The following is an 18231-nucleotide window of genomic DNA, read 5'->3' on the forward strand; positions in this document are numbered from 1 at the left end:
TTCCGTTAAAGCATTTTATTTGAAATCAGACACCAGTTATAAAGCTTTTGATATGCAGAACCTGCCTGCAGAAAAGGCCCTTCTAGTCTGGCTGGGTTCCCCCCTGTTCCCTTACTGTATTACCTCTACCACCTCTGCTGGGAGTCTTTTTCACTTATCTACCATCCTTTCAGTAGACTAAGACTTTGATACTTCATTCTCATTTGCAATTAAAGGTTTTTTTTTTTTTTTATTATTACAGGGATTGCCGGATTGTTTATTCTTTAATAATACAATTTTAAGAAATATCACTATTAAAACAAAGAAGAAGGAAAAACCTTTCGACCTCCAAGTAGAATCAGCGTGACTTTATGAAATAAATATTATAGCTTATTGGATTTATGTGAATCTTAAGATATTTCAGTGGAAGATCGTCACTCTTGAGTGATGACTTTTTTTTAAAAAATATATATTTTTATAAATAAGTAATTTGAGACTTTGATCTTATAACAAAGCAGCCCCTGTCTCATTTTACATCGTTCTGCAACCATGTAGATGTTCGTTTCTTAATGGGCTAAAAAGTTCAGCTTTGCGTTAAACTATGGAGGTCCACCTGACGGCGGTGGCCTCGTTCGCCTCCAACGGTGACCACGTGACACAAATCAAAAATGGTTCTGCCCGAAGACAATCACACTCTCAGGACGGTTCTTGTGGCATTCCAGGTGAAATATCCACCCAGTCCGGCATCTTGGCGGATAGGCCGCGTTCTTATTACCGGAGGAGCTCTGCTTCGAGAACCGGATACCGGCAGGACAACCCGCAAATTGTTCCGGCGAACAGCGACCTCCGTTTTGGAGTCATCCCGAAAGAGCTGCACTTAAGGCTCCTTGATCCAAAGGACTATAAATCTAGAACCCAAGCCATCGAGGAACTCAAACTTCTCATTCACGATTGCAACATTAGCTCCGTAACCCACGTGGACATCAACGGGTTAATAAGCTTTCTGCGTACTCTACTAGACGACACTAACTTCACTGTCATGCTCGTCGCTCTGGATGTCTTTAACTGCCTCTTGGCGAACCTCGGCCATCGTGCCGGCGGGTACGTAAGACCCGTCGTCTCGTCCATGGTCAAGCTGCTCGGTGACAGCAAGACGGCGGTGAAACAAGAATACATGAAGATATACATGCGGCTAATGAAGGTGGCCGGTCCAAGCAAAGTGCTAAGCATACTGTTAGAAAACCTAAAACACAGAAATTCCTGCGTGAGAGAAGAAGTGGTGAACGTTTGTATTGTTTCACTATTGACCCACCCGAGCGAGGACTTCAATTTGCCCTTTTTAGCGTGCGAAATTGCCCCGTGTTTAATCGACGGCAAGAGGAAGGTCCGGCATGCTGCTCTGGAGGCTTTCGCCGTCCTGGCGGCCTCCATGGGACATGGCAAAAGCAGCCTCCTTAAAGCCGTGGATGAGGTCGAGCTTCAAGAAAACGGCGAAGGCCTTATGAACGCCGTTCAGGCCAGACTGGCTCGAAAGACCCTCCCGAAAATAAACCCGCAGGGCCTGGTGGAGTACGCGCTCCCGTTCCCGACGTCCGCTCAGACCAGGAAGGCTCACCACCTGCCTGGCGCCGACACCGACTGGCTGCTGACGGGTAACAGGACTCATAGTGGACAAAGTCTGTCTGGCGATCACAGCCACCGAGTTATACTTCCTCAGATTGACCCGGTCGGGCGCAGAATGCTGAGTGCTGGGAAAGGAAAAAATAAGTTCCCTTGGGAAGAAACTCCATCCCCGGGAGCATCAGACGCGTTTCCAGGATATCAGAAGGCAGAAAAGGTGACCTTCTGTTATATTGTGCTGCTTTCTTGCGTCAACGCCTTTGTTTCGCTCGTAATACAGAGTCTGTGCTATCCTATTGCTAGTTTTTCCACGTTCTAATGTGGATTTCTTGAAGAACTTTTTTTTAATTTATTTATTATAATATATAGTATCGCTGCCTCCCAAGCTGCACCCCATGTGTCCCAATTCTCTGGGGTACAAGTTTGGAGGTATGCTATATATTGGTAAAAATATATTTCATGGGAAGCTAGCGGTAGGAATGGGTAAGTAATGGTTAAAGGTGATGGCTGCTGTCACTTGCTCAGCGGGTTTCGGACGCACACAAGGTCCAGCCAGGACAACACGATAAAACAAACAATATAAAATTTACTGATAAATGCGTGTTTATAAGTGTAGATTTTCCTTAATTTTACAGTAATCTATATATTTTTTTATTATAGTGTAGTCGCGTGTGTTCTGTCCGTATCCCTTCTGTATATCATATTAGCCAATAATTCCCTCTAGAATGATTAATCCTGACAATTTATCCTAAAAAAGTAGAACCTCCGTATGAGAGGCTCGCTTTATTTAGCCTTCTCCAGACATCTTATTGTTTCACCCTTTTATATCCCCCCCCCTTTTTTTAAAGATTTTAAAAAAGATTCTTTAGGAAAATAGTGCTTCAATTAAAAAAAAATAAAAATTGTGCATAAATCATACCAATGCTTTCCCCCCCATTCTAGCGACAGGTTCATATTAAGAGGCAGCAATCGCTACATCTACCTGTTTGTATTCAACACAAAGAAAGGACCAAAGTGATTAACGTAGGATTTTTTTTAAAGGTTTTCATTCTTTATTTATTTATGTGCTGTGATTTATAATCAAGGCGAACAACAATTCCCAATTTTTGGGGGGTTTGGCGGCTTTCTTCTGAAGGGCTTACTAGGTGTAGAAAATACATAAATAAATGGGAAAGCGAAGGGGGAAAAAACCCACCAAGCATATTACTATTTTTTGTTTGTTTCTATCCATTTTTGATGCGTCTCTGAAGATTTTCTATTATAACGTCTCTCATTAACGCTTTCTAGTTTTGATACAGCATTGATAGGGGGGATTACTATTAACTATTGTCACACGGCATTGGAACGAACCTCTTCTCTGTGTTATGTTGTCATAAGTGGGGGGGGTCTATTTTCTGTAAAGATCCACGCAGGGAAATCTTAATTGAGAGAGACTTTGAAACATCGTCCATGATATCATCAAATGTGTATTTTAGGGCTGTCCCTTTAAGCACTTTATCCATTTAAAAAGCGCAGTTCCCCGTAGGCAACCTACTAATTGAGCCAATAAACCACAGCAGATCTGTCATTTTAGTCTTTCCTCTGACGATTAAATCACGCGAAACATTTAAGAAGCTTTTTAGTGTCTATGGCAACACCGTATCGGTGCCGTTTTTTCTGTCACGTGGCAATTAAGCATTCCCTAAAAATATTTGTTAGTAATGATAAAAGATATTTATTACTCGGAAAGTGTCAGCCATTCAGTAGTACTAAGAATGATGTTTTTCAGGTTGTCCTACGTAATCGTACACGTTACAGCAGTGAAACAATTGTGTGCCAATTAAAATAAGAGGGCAGCATACCTCCCAACTGTCCTGCTTTGCACTCTTATCCCGCTGTCCCACTGAGCTCTGTCTCGATCCTGCTTTTTAGGACAGAGGTAGGGCTGAGCGGGAACCTGGCGCAGGGTAGAAACTGGGAAGTATGGGGCAGTTTGGTCAAATCTTGAGCTACAGATTTTCCAAGCAAATTATTTTATGATCATTTTTGCAGACCAGGAATCAGGGGGGCCGATCGGCTGCTGTCCTGTCTGTCATCGATCACTTTGGGAGCAGTAGCTGCCGCCTCATTTTTTTTTTTATTTTGGCAGCGTGATTGCTTTGTCTATAAGGCGTCATCTGATTTTAACCATTTTTATCGATGACTGGGCTGAAAACCTTGGACACGACCCGTTAAAAATAGGGTAACGGGGCGCTTGCTCCTGCCCTGTGATCTGATCATGGCTTGGCTGTCGGATTTTAAGCTGGGTTAATTGTTTACTTGCGTGGCTGATGGTTATTATTAATGTATCCCTGGACTGTACACATAACTCGTATTGCCCTGATTACAGGCCACACTCTTCCCCTCTAATTTAAATCTTTAATATAGTGATGCATCTTATAATCGGGGATTAGGTGTTCAGGACGGGGCTCTTTGTTCTGTGAGCCCGATGAAGCCCTTCCTCCAGCAACGCGAGCTGATAAAATCGGTTCCGTCCTGTTCTGCGTGTTCTGCGTTAGCGTGGCGGACGTGACCTTCGCTATCCCAACAGCTGACGGGGAGAACGAATGGAGTAAACCTTACGCATTAATTCATAATGGATCCTTAGTTGGAGGGTGCATCACAAATGAAGGGGGCTTATAAAGTACTGTATTGTACAGCATACTTTATTTTTTTTTTTTTTATAGCACCAAATTATACAAGTAACGATACTGTAATTGTCAAGAATGCCATCAAGAGTATCATAAAGTCTACCTTCCCCTGCGTTGCAGGATAACTGGTGATATCGAGGCCACATGTACTTTTTTCATTTGTTTTTACAAAGACACGCAATAAAACACGCCGCATAAGACTGTCTTGTAAAATGATTATAAGCCGCGTAGATAATATGCGGTAACCAGGCAGCACAAGAGCACACGTCTGTAAGGATTTCTCCCATACAAAGAAATTCCTTTCTACGGCCGCATGTCATCGCTTTTTTTTTTTTGTTAGCCGAGCTGGTTAAATATTATTCCTGCCTGTAAGAGCGAAACGCCTGCCATGTTTCTCTTGTCTGATGAAGTTTACCCAGCGAATAAATACAGAAGGTGTATTGTTGCCAAGAGACAGCATGTTGGAAGCCTTGCGCTCGACGCACCATCATGTAAGGGTTTTCCTATCAGTAGAGTGAAGCAGATCATTAAAGGAGAATAAAAAATCTCAAATTTAGTTTCACTTTTTTTTTTCTCCCAGGGACACTTAATTGTCATGTGTCACAAACACAGGCGCTGATAGGTTGTTGCCATAGAAGAACTTCTTAAAGGCTCTGGGTACGTCGCTAAACCAACAGTGGATAGAATGAAATGACGGATCTGCTGAGGTTTATGTTAGGATGCTAAAGAGATAAATGAATGATTTCTTTTTATGGAAGGCTACCAGTAAGTTGGATTGGTCTTATATCAGGGCGTGTGGGTAGCCCAGTGGCCTAGAATTGCCTCACCTACTCATTCAGCCCATCGACTCATTAAGGGTAATGGCCTCCTGACTTGGGCTACAACCCGTACCATTTCTCCCTTGCATTTTTTTAAATTCCCCTATAGATACGCATTGTTGTGCCTAGACACATAACTCGAGGCGGTACTTACACTCTGACTGCATCCACGCTGTGCTCTTTCTACTGGCTGGTGCGTCTTAGGCAGGACTGGGTGGTGAACTCAGGGTGTGTTGTCTGCTACATATGCTTTGGGCCACTTCTGTACTGGGCATCTTGGCTGGGAGTGCTGGGGCTGAATCCCACCGGCAACCGAATTAACACGGAAGAAGCAGAGGTTTATGGTGTACGTGAAATGGTCATAAGCTTGCAGAGTGACTTGCTGCTCCGCGGATGCACACATTCTGTCCAATTAAACCCTTCTTGTGTACTGTGTATCAATGCAGAACGAGCCGGTAGATGGCATGTGGTGTATCTCTCATGACACTCGGGCAGCCTGAGGCTCAATCATAGGAGTTTCATCTGCCTTTGGACATTTACACCAGCCTTCGCTTGGCCAAAAGGTCCACTGATTGCCCGACTCTGTAGCCACAGGAGAACATTTTTACTAACTTGGGTGTGACTGACGCAAACCTGATTGTTGTGTCTCTGTACTTACTTTCTTGTAATCACCCAATTAATTTCCATAGCAGACGATCATCATTACCTGGGATCTGCTGGCCTTCTCATGCCTGCAGACCTGGTTGTGGTAGGGAATATATGTGACATGAGAATCCTTTGCTAATCATTACGTCTCATGGCCTCCTCCCCACTTATACAAGCGTCCCGCATAGGAATGACTACCTGTATAGCCAAATCCCTCTGCCGCTTTAACTCCCCGATGTCCGTCTTTCCCACGTGCTCAGACCTTTTGCTGTGTAAGTGTATCGAGGTGTCCTACAGCCCTAAGAAGTGTCCCTTTAGGACATTGTGAGAATTTGTCACTTAAACCCTGCTTTACGATGTAAATTCAATTCAAATAAAGTCCAGTTGTTTTGTTTTGCGAGGTCACGTATGGATCAAAAAGTAGTTTGGGACATGTGCCGCACTATATGGAAGTATTAATATTCATGTTATTTAGAGTATTCTTGTACAAACAAACAACAATATTTGTATACAACAGTTTGATTTTAATTATTAAAAATGATTTACTTTTTTTTTTTTTTTTTTTTTTTTCGACAAATCACAAATTAATAACATTTATTCTTAAAATCCAAGTGCTTGCATGTAGCGTAGTGGGTGAAGTAACATACTGATGTCTTTTACAGAGCTCTTCTATGGATGATTTACACCATACACCTGCTGTAAGGGTCCCGACGGCTAAAACCAGAGATCTGCCCAAAAATCACTCTACTAATGGTTTCAGCGCTAACCACGACCCTGTCGCCGCAGACACCGGTAAGAAACCACCTTCCGATGCTACCCAAGCGTTCCCCAAATCCTTCACTTTCTGGTTCGCCGATATCGGGATTTATTAAATGCTTTATAGTATTTTTTTAAATCTTGGATCCTTAGCGTTTTTTAATGCCGACTAATAATATCCTTTATGTGCTGTTGAGGCTGTATTGTGTTGGCAAACTACTTTTTCCTTGCCATTCCAGGTGGCACATGAGAAGAAGGCTCCGCCTACCAGGTAGGGCAGGAAACACTATTAAAAAAAAAAAAAAAAAAAAAAGGAGACCTCCCCCTTCCTCCCCAGTGTTGTTTCCTGCCCTACTCAGGTAGCGGTTAGGCTGAAGCTTACCTTTCTCCTTTTTTTGTTTTCTCGGAGCCCCGGGGGGGCGTCCTCTTTCCGATACCCGGTAGCGGTCCCGGTGGATCCAGGGTTCACGCGGCAGCCTCGGAGGCTGTAACTCCGCGGTAACACGAGGCTCAGCCCTCGTTAGGCTCAGCCCTCGTTAGGCTCAGCCCTCGTTAGGCTCAGCCCTCGTTAGGCTCTGCCCACAGCCCTGGGGGCTCACTGGGATGTGCATCCTCGGGCTCCGGTTCACTCCGTCCCGGGGAATCCTCGGCGTGAGGCACGGCAGGGGAAGGTTTCAGGCTTCACGGCACCCGTTCTTACAATCTCCACTCTGTATCACTTCCGGCGCTGCGGCCGAGGTCACGAGAGGTCAATTGGCTGTGAATTTCCGGATATGATGTTTCCGGGCCTGGGCACCTAAATGCCTCTATAAAACCGCCAGAATGGGTAAGATCTTTCCTTGCTCTTCGTTTCTGTGCTGTATTATTGGATTTTCTACTCCTCTATTGTGCCTGCCTGTGCCTGAGGATTGTATATTGCCTTTTCAAGTAGGTGTTTCCCTCTCGGTTTGGAGGGAGATTTCCATTGCCTATTCCATTGCTTTCTGTGGTTACATCTTTGTGTTTTTTCTCCTCAGTTATGTCAGATAAAAATCCAGACATCCCTCCTGAGGCCTCCCCACATAGGAAGTCTGTGGGAAAGACGAAAAACAAAGCCTGCTCATCCTGTAAAAAGACCCTGCCTGACCCTTCGGCCAAAATGTGCAGCTCCTGCTCTCGGCCTAAAGAAGTTTCCACAACAGAATTTACCTCCTGGTTGAAGGGGGAACTTCCGTCTACCTTTGACTGTTTTCGAGCCATGGCAACTCCACTCAGGCGCCGGTGCCTCAGCATCAACCTTACCAGCAGGGTCCACCAAATTTTCTTCCAGATACACTGGAAGATTATTCGGCTCCTTTTTCTGAATATGACTACCAGTCGAATGACCCCCAGTCTTCGGATGAGGACAGGGAAATTAAAGAGGAAACCTTTTTCTTCCCAGTCGAAGAAACAGGGAAACTCATCTCTGCAGTCAGATCTACTTTGAATCTACAGGATTCCTACAGGATACCAGTTTCAAAACCAGATCCTTTTCAGGGTCACTCTAGGAAACCGCAGTCTTTTCCAGTTCACGATTCACTTTCTGCCATTATCACGGAGCAGTGGAAATATCCTGACAGGAGATTCTTCACATCCTCCAGAATCAAAAAGCTTTTTCCTTTCGATAGTAAGAATTCTGATGCCTGGGAAGTCCCGAAAGTGGACACTGCAGTAGCCAAGGCCACGAAAAAAACAGCCATTCCGTTGGAGGACGCGTCCCATTTCAAAGACCCCATGGACCGGCGGGCTGAGAATGCCGCCAGAAGGGCTTTTGAAGCAGCAGCGGCGAACTTTCGTACAGCTATTGCCATGGCGTCAGCTTCTAGAGCAATTAAAGTCTGGCTCCAACAGGCGGTGGAAGACCTTGCAGCTATTCCAGGGACTTAGCAGGTCGCAAGAAACCTGTCCGACACCTGCTTAGCAGTTGACTTCATCTCCGATGCCTCCATTGAATCGGTCCGTACGTCTGCTAAAGCCACTGCGCTTTCAGCAGTTTCTAGACGAGCTCTCCGGCTTAAGTCGTGGTCTGCAGATAATGCCTCAAAACACAAGCTGTGCAGCATTCCGTTCCAGGGGAGCCACCTCTTCGGCAGCGACCTCGACACGATTCTAGAATCCACCACGGGCGACAAGCACTGGTTACCTCAGAGAAAAGTACCACCTCGTTTCAGGTCTAATTATTACAGAGCTCCAAGAGACAGAGAGTCCTACAGGCCCTCAACCTCCAATCAAGACTACCAGTCCTTTTGGGGTAAACCCTACGCAAGAGGTAGATTCCAGAGAGGAAGAGGCAGAGACGGTAAAGCAGGAAGGTTCTGACACCAGCAGGCTTCAGGTAGGGGGCAGGTTAACCGGTTTCATTCATGCCTGGGAAGAGATCACCTCAGATCCTTCGCATCATCGATCAGGGCTATGCACCGGAGTTTACTCACCTACCTGCCCAGAAATTCCTGCTGTCCATGCCTCCCGCAGATCCTTGGGAAAGATCGGGATTCTTCTCCACACTCAACAACTTAATTCACGAAAGGGCTCTGGTCCCGGTTCCTCATCAAGAAATAGGAGAGGGAACCTACTCCCACGTCTTTGTCGTGCCAAAACCATCTGGGAAATTCAGGCTAATAATCAACCTACAGTCGGTGAACACCTGTATAAGATACAACAGGTTCCGGATGGAATCCCTGAAGTCCGCCACAGAGATTATTTCGTCGGGGGATTTCATGGTCACTATAGACCTGCGGGATGCCTATCTACATGTCCCCATCAGGGAAGACCACCAAAGATTCCTCCGTCTGGCCGTTCCATTGCCTCAAGGTATTCGGCATCTTCAGTTCGGGCTCTTCCTTTTCGAATTGCTTCAGCACCACAGATCTTAACGAAGCTCATGTCAGTGGTCGTGGCCTTTCAAAGGCATAAAGGTGGTCCCATATCTGGACGATTGGCTCCTCATAGCGGCCTCGGCATCATTGCTCCAGTCCCATCTAGAGTTTCACGCGTACAGAAGACGTTTCTCCCGCCGGACAAGATCCTAAGATTGAGGGAATTCACGCACGCGGTCCTACAGAACAAGTCAGTGTCCCTCAGATCCATCATGTCATTGCTCGGTCTAATGACCTCCTCCATCTCAACGGTTCCCTGGGCACTGGCTTACGCAAGACCTCTTCAACAGTTCCTACTGGATCACTGGGATCGCTCCAGGACGTCCCTATACAAGAAGGTCCGACTTTCTCCCTTCGTTCGGGAGTCACTCCGATGGTGGCTGTCAGCCAAGAATCTTTCACAAGAGATTGGTTGGTAATTTCCACCGACGCCAGTTTGAGAGGCTGGGGTGCTGTTATGGGAAGCAATATTACCCAGGGAACCTGGTCTCCTCAAGAATCAGGCCTTCACATCAATCTTCTAGAACTGCTAGCGGTCTGGAGGGCTCTAAGGTTCTGGTCTCCAATCCTGCGGCACAAGTCCATCGGGATCCTTTCGGACAACGTCGCCGTTGTGGCCTACCTTTCCAAGCAAGGTGGCACCAGAAGCAGGCGCCTGCAGACCCTGACTGCTCAGATCTGCAGATGGGCAGAGTTCAGTCACTGCACTCTCTCCGCGGTTCATCTCAAGGGTTCACTGAATCAGGAGGCGGATTACCTCAGGAGAATGGTCCTTAAACAAAAGGGTCTTCGCCTTCATCACAAGGAAATGGGGTACTCCTCAGATAGACCTGATGGCCACGCATCTGAACAAACAGGTAAAGGAGTTTTTCTCTCTTTCACCAGTCGGCCGTCCCCGAGCCCTGCAAGCACTCTCGCAGACCTGGGATTTCGATCTCGCATATGTTTTTCCTCCGCTTCCCCTTATCTCCAGAGTGCTCCGGAAGATTCTGGAAAACCCTCAAAAAGTCATCCTGGTTGTTCCTTTCTGGCCTCGAAGAATCTGGTTCTCGGACCTTACCAACCTGACCATAGACGAGCCCATGCTTCTTCCTCAGGTGAAGGATATTCTCATTCAAGGTCCTGTTCTCCACCCAGATCCCTCCCGGTTCAACCTCTCAGCATGGCTTCTGAAAGGGAGATCCTGACCTCTAAGGGATTAGCTTCATCAGTGGTGAACACGATTCTCTCCAGCCGCAAAAATACTATGGCTGCTAAATACCAGAAGGTTTGGGAAACGTTCATCACATGGTGCAATGTGCACGAAGAATCCTCTCCATCCATCCGTGAGGTGCTGCGCTTTTTTCAAGACGGCTTTGATAAAGGGTTACAACCTGCTACTATCAAGGTCCAGATTTTGGCACTGAGCAACTTCTTGGACTCCAATCTGGCTTCCCATCCCTGGATTTTTTAAGGGATGTGCAGACTTCGCCCTAGGCTCCGTCCGTCGGTTCCACCTTGGGACCTAAACCTCGTGTTGCACCAGCTCACCACGTCTCCTTTTGAGCCTCTAGAGGATACCTCTCTGAAGCTGCTCACCTACAAGGTTGTCCTTCTAGTAGCCCTCACCTCCGCTAGGGGTGAATCCGTCTCTCATTTGCAAGGCAGCGACCTGGAGGTCGATTCATACGTTTGTAAGGCACTACAGGTTGAATCTTCATCTCTCAGACGAGTCTCAATTTGGTCGTCGCGTCCTGCAGACTGGAATCCTTCCCTCCCTATCTCGCTAATTCTTCTCCTGTGCCACCTGGAATGGCAAGGAAAGTGAGAATTCTTACCTGGGAATTCCTTTTCCTTGTCCATTTCCGAGGTGGCACACTTTTACTCCCACCCATTAAATTTACTTTCGCTTGTCTATTATTTGTCTGAGTCTTTCTTTTTAACCACACTGGGGAGGAAGGGGAAGGTGTCCTTTTTTTATAGTGTTTCCTGCCCTACCTGGTAGGCGGAGCCTTCTTCTCATGTGCCACCTTGGAAATGGACAAGGAAAAGGAATTCCCAGGTAAGAATTCTCCCTTTTTTTTAGTCTTTGAAAATGTTTTACATTTTAAAGGCCGTAGTCCTGGACAATGAACAGCTTTATGGTTTGTTTTAGGGGGAAAGCCCCAATCAGGAGCAGATTATACTAAGAACCTTCAAAAGATGTATTAATAACATTTTACTGGAAAAAATATGAAAAATGTTTTTGTTTGTGCATTTACTTTGCTTAGTTAACGAGAACTCTACGGCCTTGATTAAAGCTCCGCAGGTGCGAGGATCAACCGCACGGAAAGACCTGAGTGGATCTAAACCTGTACCCCCAATCGCCAAAGGAGCCACCTCATTGCCAAATATCAGCAACATCCCCACTGGCAGCGTGTTAAACGGCACCCAAGGCAACGGCCTCACCTACAGAGAAGAAAATATTGCGATCGACTTCTCAGACTTAAATACAAAAGACGAGGACGACGATGACCGCGAAGAGGTTGGTGTTGAATCTGATCGACGATTACAATGAATACTGCTAGCATTTCTTGGACTTCAAACTATATATCTATGTCTATATGTATATAATTATTTATTTAACCAATCTGTTAATGTTTTCTCGCAAGCTTTGTGAGCGTTTAATTTTTACGCCTCTCCTGCATCTTAAACACAATTTAAACAATTTTAACCCCTTCAGGACCGGCATTGGCAAACTGCGTCTTCCCTTGAAGACCGCAGTTTTTTTTTTTGTTTTTTTTAATATTTACATTCCGTGCTTGTGATTCGCTGCAAATCGATCACGTGCATGGAATTGAGGGGGAGTGGCTGCTACGGATCGCTGGGGACACCCAGCGGTCAGTAGCAGCCGCCCCTCGCGATCCCAGTGTCCATAGCGACGCTGGGATCGCGCATCTGCCGGTGACCTTTGACCCGGAAGTACCAGGTACGTCCCGGTCTTGAAGGGGTTAATAAATAAGTGAAATAAAGGAACCAATTGTTTTTCGGTAGACAAAATTACAGATAGTTATTTTCTGTAGAGTTAATTTTTGAGCTAAACCAGAGTAGCCAATTATTACAATTAAGTGTGTGTTTTGTTGAGTGTTTTGTTTAATTCCTCCCCTCCATTCACAATGTCCGACTGGCTTTTGCGCAAATAGAAACATAATAAACGGTATTTTAATTGTTTGTGCTGGAAGACACCACCAGTATCCATTCATAGATAAGGTTTTCCACCCTCTTATCCTTTATGTGTAGATGGCAAGCTCTCTGCGCCATGTGCGTAAAAGCGCGGCTAAGAAGAGAGCCAAGATGAACGGGGGCTCGTCTGACTTCGATAGTCCCGACTCCATGAAGATGGAACTAAACTTAGAATCGCCAACCAACGGGACATCTCCGTTCAACGGCACTTACAGCGAGAGCGGAGTTTACAGTCGCGAATCCATGAGGTCACCCCCATCGCCAACGCCATACATTAAGAAAAAGTGAGTCCTCCTGTGTTTTATTCCAAATACGGGTGATCTATGAGGTCAACCCCATCACCAACTCCATACATTAAGAAAAAGTGAGTCCTATGTTTTATTCCAAATACGGGTCAAATATTAGCCTGCGACTCCCGAGCTGCATCTTCAGTCTTCTTATCAACAACAGCTAAACACTAACATTTATACGCTAGAATCTCTCCGCTGGGGAATAATGATATCATCGAGAATCACTTTAAATATAAATCTTTGAAATCTTGTCTTAATTCATTTTGCATTTCTTCATGTTTTGTCTTTTTTTAATATAATTTCTATATTTATTTTCGCGGGGATTAATATCTCCTCCATGATGGGTGGTTATGCTTTTTTTATTTTTTTGTGTCGGAGGCAGGTACATATTCAGTAATTGAGTTGTTACTCTACCTCCGAGTTCCTCGCTTTCTTTATTCCCGTTGCACGGCTGCGTCCTGGTTGATTTTATTTTTTGACTATTGCCTTTTAATTACAATGTATGCTTGTTCTTCAAGTCTTTATATTCCTGCCATAGGTTTGAGGAGACTGCTGCTCCCAAGTCGACTGTACGACCCACCAGACTGCTTTCTGCTCGGAATAAAGACGTACACAAGAAAGGAGACTCTGCAACTGAAGGTACGTGTAACGTCTTATGAGAGTGCGTTCACGGGCTCGGATAGCGAAGGCGCTCTCTAATAGCAGATCAGAGTTTGGAGGCTGTGGAAAAATCCTCCGAGTGTCTTCAGCACTGATCCAATCTCTTCAGCGCCTTTAACCCTGTAGAGTTCGTTGCAGGCCGCTGGATGTCGATGAATGCATGAACTTGGACTTTGAGTTTTCGGTTTATTTATAACCAGGTCCGAGTTGGGAATGTTTCACAAATGCTGTAGAATTTGATTGCATTATTGTGTCTGGATCGCCAGACCATTTATTGCTTAATATGCTGGAGAGCGCAATTAATGTTTGACCAACTGGAATGGCGCCTTCAGAAATAATATTAATTGTAACTGCAAGGTGTGCAGTTTTTGTGTAGCTGCCAATGTTCCAGATCTTTAACCTTTGTTAATGGCAGACTAAGTTGACGGATAATTTGTTTTTTTTTTGGTTGCATTGAACAAAGCCAACGCTTTCTTGTGTTTTGTTTTTTTTTTTGTCGTCTTGTGAGCAGCCCTGGAAAGGTTTATATACCAATCACACAAAATAGAATTGAACGTGCAGCCCCAATGCATGATTGTCCCCCGATTATTATTCATTAGCTCTGTTAGTGTATCCATCAGCACAATCATGGAATGGTTTGCGATATCCAATGCCTCACTTCTTCACCCTGTTAATTTCATTTACACAGCTATATCAACGAACTATAAGCCCGAGGGTGTCGTTGGACAGCGCATGAACTACAAGAGCAGTGCTGCAGATGCCGAAGAGGACAATTCCAAGCTAATCTCGATGGCCCCCGCAAAATCTCAACCTAAAGACCAGCAGAGGTCCTCAAAACCCCTGAGAGGTTAGATAAGTGTGCAAGTTTTTTTTTTTTTATGTGTAAAGTAACATATGAATATTTTCATTGGAAGTGTGCAGTGCTGCTGAATATGATGGTGCTATATAAACCAATACACAATAAGAGGCATGATGTTCAGATAAAGTATCTCAGATACTTCTTAAGAGTTAATTTAACAATTAAGAGGGAATTGTTGAGTGATATGATCTTAGTAGAGCCACCAGGCTTAGGAGGTTGGAAAAGTGGACTTTACTAACTCAGAGAGATTAAACGATTCCATATATATATATATATATATATATATATATATATATATATATATATATATATATATATATATATAATGTATGTATGTCTGGAACCCACTAGCTAACTTAATGTATTATCATTATGAAGCAGTTGAAATGTATTCCCGTTGTAAAGCATTGTACAATATGATGGTACTTTAAAAATCAATATTTACAATAAAAAAACTACGTTTTTATGCTTGTATGTTTAGGCCTCCTAGTGGCAGAAAATAAAGTCACTTGTAAGACTGTAGTCCATGAAGCTTTTTCTTTGCCATGTATTGAATTTACAATGTATCGTAGTTCATATGTATAGACCATTTTAAACCCATGCCTCCACGTTAACCAAGAAATGCCCGGAAGTATTTGTAGTACTTGTGTTTTGTCCTTGTCTTATGTTTATGTCTTTCTCTGTAAACTTATCCTATTCAATCTCTTATTGTTTTTAGGAATGGCTGCATCAACCTCCAATTTACAACAGCTTTACACCTTTGATTTTGATTTCTCCACCCAACTGATTGGTGACTCCGTGGCTGTTATTGGGAAAGGTATGAACGAAGGGTTTTATTACCCTGGGTCTGGTGAGTTACCAGTGAAAATAGAAAAAAGCAATAAATAAAGAGGCAGTGGGGACCCCTGGACCCACTGCCGTCGCCGCTCTCCCCTGTTAAGTTACTTGCCGCTGATTGGTTCAGGCAGCCTTTGTAAGGAATAAGAAGAAGAGAAGGGAACGTACTTCAGGACCGAAAATAGATGTTGTCCCTGCCACTTTGAGATGCAGATCTCAGTTAAACTTGGATAAACGTTTGAAAGCGCACTGCTTTCCGACACATTTGCACGCTGGCTCCGATTTTAGGCTAGTTTGCAACATTTTGTTGTGTCGTAACATCTTTTCTTATTTCATTAGGTGTATTTGATACCCGAGTATCGGCTTGCCAGACAGACATCCACTCTGTTTTCTCAACCTCTGGAGACCAGAATAAAGCAAAACAAACCTCCGAGCCCCCCGCCGGCGTTTACGGGAGAGCCGTCCGCCACAACGGAAGTGCGGCTGAGATTGACGTAAGACCAGTTCTAAATTTTTCTTAGTTTTTTTTTTTTTAATAAAGCAACAATGACACGGAAGGCATTCTTTTTTTGGAAAAACAATGGTTTTATACCAAGAGTATAATTTCTTTTTGATGGCTATCGGTATGTAGGGTCAATGTTGACATTTGATAATTGATTTGGCTCTTTGATGAGGATTTTTTGGTTTTGTTTTTAATTGATTTTTTTAATGCATGGTTGCTAAAAAAAACCTTTTTTTTTTTGTGTTATATTTGTCCTACAGGCAAAAGTCTCGATGTCCAAGTCAGCCCGCGACAGGGTGAGGCAGAGCAAAAACTGTCTCAACGAACTCTTGCACAACAGCGATCCTAATAGCCTAGAACCGGAAATCCTGTCTCGTACCGACCCCCTGCCGATGGCCACAGGAGGTTTGTCCTTGTGTTATTGAATGTGTGTATCATCCCAGATTAATATGTCCATAGTACAGCTTGTTTAAGCTCTTTTTACTATAATCTCCTCTGTATAAATTATTTTTTATTTGGGAAAAACCCATCTGCCATGCAGCTCTGAAATCATCTGCGCTTCTCATTGATTTATATCGAGGTGGGGGGAGAGATTGAACATTTACAAGGCTTTTTATCTATTCATTTTCCTTTTCGGTTTCAGCACCAAAAGCAAAATCTGATGCCCAGGACAATTTGAACAATAATATACCGCACCTGAGAAGAAACTCCAGCCTGAAAAAGACCCCAAGTATAAACTTTTATTCAAAATAAACATATTTCCCATTGCACAGTCTGTAGGAATCAAAAGCCTAAATTATAGCCTGCTTTATTTGCTTACAAGAAAGCATAATTGAGGATGGGTTCCTTCTCTCTTAATGTGTATATTAGCATATAGAAATCCAACTATCCAAGTTATTTGCATAGTTGCTTCTCTTTAACAGAGAATACCTGTTATAAAGTTATGTGCATGCTTTTGGTTAGGAGGTTTAAGGCGGTGATATTGAAGTAAGCAGTAATCCTGATATCGATACCACTTGTGCCTACAGCGCCAAGAAATCCATCCACTGTCAGAAGGTCATCTGTTGGCTCCAAGCTTGAAGCTGTCAACCTCTCAGCACCCAGAGAGCTTCCCAATCCCAACAACTCATTGACTGATGTCTTCACGCTCTTGGAGAATGACGATTGGTAAGTAGAGTCCTCTTGAGAAACGTAAAAACCAAAGCCAAGTCCTAAATGTAGAGCAATTACCGTAACAGCCAGTGGCTCAAGATAAAGCAAATAATTAACTTTACATCCTTCTGATAAAGATTGTCCTAAATCATACTTCAACTTCTCATTCTTCATCTTTACAGGGAGAAAAAGATTGAAGGATTGGCTTTGATAAGATCACTGTGTGCCTTCCATCCTGATCTGGTTATGGAGAAACTGTACGACCTCAGCTTAGCCATCGCCAAGGAGGTAACTGGTTCCTTCGTTCTGATCTGATTATATGTAGAGAGTATTGCTAATCGCAATCCTCACAACGCACGTCAGTGTCAGGTGAATGCTTGCAATAGTTACACACATCACTATACTGCAGCGGTAAACACAATTAGTATTCCACAGCAACTTTCAGAACATCCAGAAAACCAGAAAGAGTGTGTGTGTGTCTATGTATGTATGTATGTGTATTTTTCCTGCAATATGACATTCAGTATTTACCTTACCACGTGTTTCACAATGTAGGTGAAGAACCTGCGTTCCACCGTCTCCCGAGCCGCCATTGCCTGCCTGGGGGACATGTTCACGCACCTAAAGAAGAACATGGACCATGATCTTGATAACTGCGTAAAGGTGGTCTTACACAAAGCAGGAGAATCCAGCGTTTTCATCCGAGAGGACGTGGACAAGACCCTAGACGCCATGGTGGAAAATGTTACGCCGGTGCGCGCTATGATGTCCCTCATCAACGGAGGGGTCAGGTACTTAAACCTTGATTTGTCTTTTATTATTTTATTTCTGTAGGGAAGTGAAACCAGAATTTAAATTTGCATTCTCATAACATCTCATGCTTTGTTTGCCTGTAGCCATTTGAACCCTGCTGTTCGCAAGTGTACGGCCCATCACTTGTACAATCTGATGGAGAAGATGGGGCCGGGGTGTGTGTTGTCCGGAGTAAAGAACATCACTGATCGCGCCTTGCCAGCCATTGCCAAGTTTGCTCTGGATGGGGCCCAGGAAACTAGGTTGGTGTCTGCAGATTTTTTCAATTATTTTTTTTTATAAAACACTCTACTGTGGCAAACTGTGATCTAAACCCTAAAAATCTCTCCATGTAGGCACTTTGGGCGGAAAATGCTTCATCTACTCATGTCGCATCCCGAGTTTACCAAAATGTTGGAAAAGTATATTCCACCTAAGGAGTTGCCTTATGTGAATGACGTAATACACAATATAAAAAAAAGGTAGGGAATGAAAGAACGATTGTATTGTCTCTTTATTGCATCCTGTGCATTCGCGTGAATATTGCCTTTATGTCA

The 18231-nt window shown here is 44.1% G+C and overlaps 1 protein-coding gene across 1 annotated transcript; it reads left to right on the forward strand.

Moving 5' to 3' along the window:
- The first annotated feature begins 580 nt into the window (after window positions 1-580).
- Window positions 581-18160, forward strand: LOC149276741 (TOG array regulator of axonemal microtubules protein 1-like). Its single transcript, XM_089503340.1, has 16 exons — window positions 581-1870; window positions 6394-6523; window positions 8677-9792; window positions 9906-10238; window positions 11631-11884; window positions 12640-12866; window positions 13411-13511; window positions 14221-14379; window positions 15110-15241; window positions 15568-15722; window positions 15991-16135; window positions 16759-16897; window positions 17065-17170; window positions 17438-17673; window positions 17779-17937; window positions 18031-18160. The coding sequence occupies exons 1-16, from the start codon at window positions 581-583 to the stop codon at window positions 18158-18160; spliced, it is 4812 nt and encodes a 1603-aa protein (XP_089359466.1).
- The last annotated feature ends 71 nt before the right edge of the window (window positions 18161-18231 follow it).

Source organism: Sceloporus occidentalis, unplaced genomic scaffold (assembly GCF_023333645.1).
Source record: "Sceloporus occidentalis isolate IW3139 unplaced genomic scaffold, rSceOcc1.0.p SCAF_226, whole genome shotgun sequence".
NCBI lineage: Eukaryota > Metazoa > Chordata > Lepidosauria > Squamata > Phrynosomatidae > Sceloporus > Sceloporus occidentalis.

What these genes read in the sequence shown, in the direction of transcription:
- LOC149276741 (XM_089503340.1), top strand. Translation starts at nt 581, where the DNA reads ATGGAGGTCCACCTGACGGCGGTGGCCTCGTTCGCCTCCAACGGTGAC. An exon ending in TCAACGCCTTTGTTTCGCTC is followed by an intron (nt 1,871 to 6,393) that starts GTAATACAGAGT and finishes TGTCTTTTACAG; the next exon opens with AGCTCTTCTATGGATGATTT. An exon ending in CCCTGTCGCCGCAGACACCG is followed by an intron (nt 6,524 to 8,676) that starts GTAAGAAACCAC and finishes ACCTCGTTTCAG; the next exon opens with GTCTAATTATTACAGAGCTC.